The sequence below is a fragment of the Cariama cristata genome, unplaced genomic scaffold, assembly GCF_000690535.1.
Source record: "Cariama cristata isolate BGI_N322 unplaced genomic scaffold, ASM69053v1 scaffold19707, whole genome shotgun sequence".
NCBI lineage: Eukaryota > Metazoa > Chordata > Aves > Cariamiformes > Cariamidae > Cariama > Cariama cristata.
In genome coordinates this window covers 4,695-9,469 of record NW_009627312.1, presented here as the reverse complement: position 1 = coordinate 9,469, position 4,775 = coordinate 4,695, and the positions used below count along the sequence as shown (strand labels likewise).

Below are 4,775 nucleotides of genomic sequence, written 5' to 3'. Positions count from 1 at the left end.
AGTGCGGTGCTAGGCATACGGTACAGGGAGGGTATCGGAGAGGTTAGGTGACCCAGGATGCGTGGGTATGGGGTGCTGGGGGGAAACAAGGTGACTGTGGATGGTGAGATGGGAGGAGATGTCTAGGGAGTGCGTCTGCATGCAGGAATATGGGTGGATATAGAGAGGTGTATGTGGGGGGTACCCTGGATGTTGAGGAATGGGGTACTATGAGGGAAGTGTGGTTTATGCGCTGCCTTATGCGGGGTTGTAGGGTGGGTGTATTGGGGTTGTACCTGAGGGTGGTCCCGGAGCACGGGGAGGTGCAGCGGGTGCAGGGTTGGCAGGGGAAATGCAGAGCTGCAGGACTGTTAGCTGTGCGGGGCACCCTGCGTAGGGGTATGCAGGTACATAGGGGTGCCTGGGAAAAGTGGAGTGTCTTGGGGATGTCCTGGGTGAAAATAGATTTTTTTTGTTTTTTGGTTGTGGGTTGTTTCTTTTTTTTAAGCACCCTGCACAGGAGTGTGGGGGTTACATGGGGGTACTGGGGGAGTATGGGGAAGATGGGTACATAGGATGCATTCGTATGGAGCACCCTGTGCAGGGATATAGAGGAGCTATAGGAGGGTGACCTGGGGATGGATGTGCTTTTGGGGAGCACCTCTGTATGGGGTGGTGCATAGGGGGGCCAGGGAGGGGAGCATATATGGGGGCAAAGTTTTTCCCTGTAAAGGCTGCCCTGCAGAAGGGTGTGGGTGTCTGCAGGGATCCCCTGAGGAGGACGGAGCACACTGCACTCGGGAAGAGATGTGGATAGGGTGCTTTGGAGAGGCACAGGGTAAATTGGGGTACAGCAGCCAGATGGGGAGAGGCATGAGGTGTGTCTGTATGGGATGTATTCTGAGGTGCACGCTTAGAGTGTGGCGTTCCTTGGTGGGCTGCATGTAGAATCGACAGGGCTGCAGGTGCCCAGGTGGGTACACAGCATGTTTGGGGATGGGGCCCATGCTGGGGTGGCAGGCCCACATCCACATGGCTCCCCGCAGCCCCATCCTCAAGCTCTCCTGGTGTTACTGGGGCCTTGCTGGTGACCCTGGAGCTGGTGTCAGGGTGCGCAGAGGACTGGGAGGGTTCATGTCCTTCACTTCCCTGCCTCTCCTCCCAGTCGCCGTGTCGGTGCCAAAGAAGAAACGAAGGATGAAGGAGCTGAATAAGAAGGAGGCAGTAGGCGATTTGCTGGATGCCTTTAAAGAGGTGAGTGTCCCAAGGGTGTTGGGGGATCGCCCTGTGTCCTGTCTCCTCCTGTGATGAACTCTGCTTTGTGCCATCGTGTCTGGGCCACTGATGCTCTGTGATGGTAATGAGGATCTGAGGGGGGAGCGGATGCCTGGGTGCGGGATGGAGGGGACAGGACCAGGCTTGCGGGGTGACTGTGGTCTCCATCCCTCCTGATGCAGTCTCAGATCAGTGACAGTGCCTCAGAGACGGAGAACAAGCCCCCCGCATCCACCCCTGTCCGTGAAGTGGAGGACGCGGCCCCCGCCCGTCCACAGGAAGAGTCAGAGGAGACATGGGAGGAGAAGGAGGACAAGCTGGCCCCAGAGAAGGGCACGGCTGCTGACCAGAAGTACCGCTACAAGGAAGGTGAGCCGTGCCTTGGCCCAGGCCTCTGCTGGGAACCACCACCTCTGGACCCAGCGATGTGGAGGGTGGGGGTGGCATGGTCCAGCTATCCTAAACCTCACGATCTTCTCCCATCTTATCCCCAAGCCTGGCATGGGGTAGGGGACAGAGGCCCCAGCGTGAAGGTCCTGGCAAGAGGCAGGGAGCTGGTGGCATCAGGCTTTCTGTCTAAGCAAGCAATATCGTGCTCATGGCGTACCGGGCAGGGGCACCTCTGTGGTTGTCTGCATCCCACTTTGCTGATCACTGGGTGGGCCCGGACCTGCCACAGCTCGGGGTGGAGGATATGGGACAGGCCACATCAGGGTCTCCCTTCTGCCCTCCACTGCAGAGCAATGGAAGCCGCTGAACCCCGAGGAGAAGAAGCGATATGATCGGGAGTTCCTGCTGGGCTTCCAGTTCATCTTCGCCAGCATGCAGAAACCTGAGGGGCTGCCTCAGATCACGGACGTGGTACTGGACAAGGTCGGTGCGGCCCTGGAAATTGGGGTAGTGTGGGTGGTGCCCAGGAGGGGGTCTGGCTCCTCTTTGTGCCTTGTCAAGGCAGGGCAGGGACTTGCTGAGCTTGGGGTCCTGTTGCAGCATCTGCAACAAGCCTTGAGCCTGGGGTTGGTGCATGGGGGCACCTCTGGGGCCTTCTTTCCAGTTCCTTGTCCCGGCCTGAGGCTGGGGGATGGATCCGTCCCGCTCCTCTGCCCCCGGGCATCCTCAGCCCTGTGTACCTTCGCAGGCCAACAAGACCCCACTGCGGGCACTCGACCCCGTCCGTCTCAGTGGCATGAACTGCAGCCCTGACTTCACCCCCTCCTTCGCCAACCTCGGCCGGCCCGTCATGGGCAACCGGGGCCTGGTGAGTATCTCCTTACTTCATCCATGCCATTCCCCTCTGCCTCTCTGTGATGGTCAAGCCTTCGAGCCGCTGTGTCTGGGCCACTGATGTCCGTGATGGAGCTGAGGATCTGAGCAGGTGGATGGGACCACCCTGGGAACCAGTCCCGCTGGTCCCAGAGCAAAGAGCTGAATTTCTTTTCCCCATGTCAGCCCTCAGGATTGGGTCCCCGCCGCTCCCAGCAGAGCCAAAGGAAGGAACCCCGCAAAATCATTGCCACTGTGTCCCTCAACGAGGATGTCAAGCTGAACAAGGCCGAGAAGGCCTGGAAACCCAGCAGCAAGCGTGCCTCTGAGGAGGAGGATCCTGAGAACATCAAGACGCAGGTGGGAGCTGGGGCAGGTGGGCGGTGGGAAGGCAGGATGGGACGTGCCTGGCTCTTGCTGACCCTGTTGTCCTTGCAGGAACTGCTCCGCCGCGTCCGCAGCATCCTCAACAAGCTGACGCCCCAGATGTTCCAGCAACTGATGAAGCAGGTGATGGAGTTGTCCATCGACACGGAGGAGCGGCTCAAGGGTGTCATTGACCTCGTCTTCGAGAAGGCCATCTCGGAGCCAAACTTCTCTGTTGCCTATGCTAACATGTGCCGTTGCCTTATGGGGGTGAGCAGGAGCTGGGGGGGGGTCTTCTGCTGAGCTGGCAAGGGTTTGTTCGGGGGCTTTGGCTGAACTCAACAGGGTGCAGGTCCTTCCATGTGCGGTGGGGAAACTGGGACATGTGGATGGAGGACCAAATCCAGAGTCTTAGCAGGGCATCATGAGGGTGTAGGGTGGCTTTTCGCTGGTTTGAGCAGTGCCTGGGCCTTAGCTGGCCAGCTTTTGCGGGAGGCACGATTCATGCTCTTTGCCTGGGCTTTACCTCTCCCTGCAGCTCAAAGTGCCCACAACAGACAAGCCCACGGTGACTGTGAACTTCCGCAAGCTGCTGCTCAACCGCTGCCAGAAGGAGTTTGAGAAGGATAAGGACGATGATGAGATCTTTGAGAAGCGGCAGAAGGAGATGGACGATGCCAGTGCTGTGAGTTGGGGTGGGAGGCTGCGGCTGAGGGCTGGCATGCGTGTCCCTGGTGCAGCTCTGGGCTCTGAGCTGTCTTGCTGTGCCCTCCCTGCAGCCCGAGGAGAAGGCGCGCATGAAGGATGAGCTGGAGGAGGCGCGGGACAAGGCGCGCCGACGATCCCTGGGTAACATCAAGTTCATTGGAGAGCTCTTCAAGCTGAAGATGTTGACGGAGGCCATCATGCATGACTGCGTGGTGAAGCTGCTCAAAAACCATGATGAGGAGTCTCTTGAGTGCCTTTGCCGCCTGCTTACCACCATTGGCAAGGACTTGGACTTTGAGAAGGCCAAGGTACCGCTTTCACTGCCCTGTCTTGCCTTGCCCTGCCTTGCCTTTGGGAGGGATGCGACTGTGACTCTGTCCCTCTGTAGCCCAGAATGGACCAGTACTTCAATCAGATGGAGAAGATCATCAAAGAGAAGAAGACGTCATCCCGCATCCGTTTCATGCTGCAGGATGTGATTGACCTCAGACGGGTAAGGCGCGTGGCCTGCTATTGCCTGTGCAGTTCTCTGTCCCCTGCTTGGTCCCGTGGAGCTGCTGGCCTGTGTACTCTGAGTGCCAGCAGTCCGAGCGTCCCTGGGATGGCCGAGGTGGGGATGTAAGCTATGGCCATCCCCAGAGGCTCCATGCTAGCCCCCAGCCCTTGGTTAGCATGGTACTGGGCACACAGTAACAGCAGCTGTTTAATGCAGGGGAGCTCCAAAAACTGAGCCCTTTTGTGCCAAAAGCTGCCACAGCACACAGGGAACTGTGATGGCTGAGGCAGGAGACCGACCTGAGGCTTTAAGGGTGGCATGGCTCGGAAGGGGGAGTATCTCTGCCTCTATCCTCCAACCAGCTCAGTGCCTTCTTCCCTCCTTCCCTGCCCTCTGCAGAATAGCTGGGTGCCGCGGCGAGGAGACCAGGGTCCCAAAACCATCGACCAGATCCACAAGGAAGCAGAGATGGAGGAGCATCGGGAACACATCAAAGTGCAGCAGCTCATGTCAAAAGACAAGAGGAGAGGACCCCCCGGGCCGTCCTCCAGCAGTGAGTGCCTGGGCTTGGGAGCATCTGAGGCTGCCAAGGGTGGGTGGCTCCCGCTGGGCACTGTTCGAAGCCAGGCTGCACCTTATGTCTGTCCCCCTTGTGCCCAGGTGGGCGTGGGAGCCTGGTCGCAGATGA

At 58.9% G+C, this 4,775-nt stretch overlaps 1 protein-coding gene across 1 annotated transcript in view; it reads left to right on the top strand.

The window, feature by feature from the left end:
• Positions 1 to 1,144: 1,144 nt before the first annotated feature.
• EIF4G1 (eukaryotic translation initiation factor 4 gamma, 1) overlaps positions 1,145 to 4,775 on the top strand; it is a gene marked incomplete at both ends in the record, with an annotated part of 8,321 nt that continues 4,690 nt past the window's right edge. Inside the window, 10 exons of the mRNA XM_009704411.1 lie at positions 1,145 to 1,233; positions 1,443 to 1,623; positions 1,994 to 2,127; positions 2,393 to 2,512; positions 2,704 to 2,877; positions 2,956 to 3,153; positions 3,422 to 3,568; positions 3,663 to 3,899; positions 3,980 to 4,084; positions 4,487 to 4,726. Coding sequence (XP_009702713.1) covers positions 1,145 to 1,233; positions 1,443 to 1,623; positions 1,994 to 2,127; positions 2,393 to 2,512; positions 2,704 to 2,877; positions 2,956 to 3,153; positions 3,422 to 3,568; positions 3,663 to 3,899; positions 3,980 to 4,084; positions 4,487 to 4,726 — 1,625 coding nt within the window. The remainder of the gene's footprint in view (positions 1,234 to 1,442; positions 1,624 to 1,993; positions 2,128 to 2,392; positions 2,513 to 2,703; positions 2,878 to 2,955; positions 3,154 to 3,421; positions 3,569 to 3,662; positions 3,900 to 3,979; positions 4,085 to 4,486; positions 4,727 to 4,775) is intronic.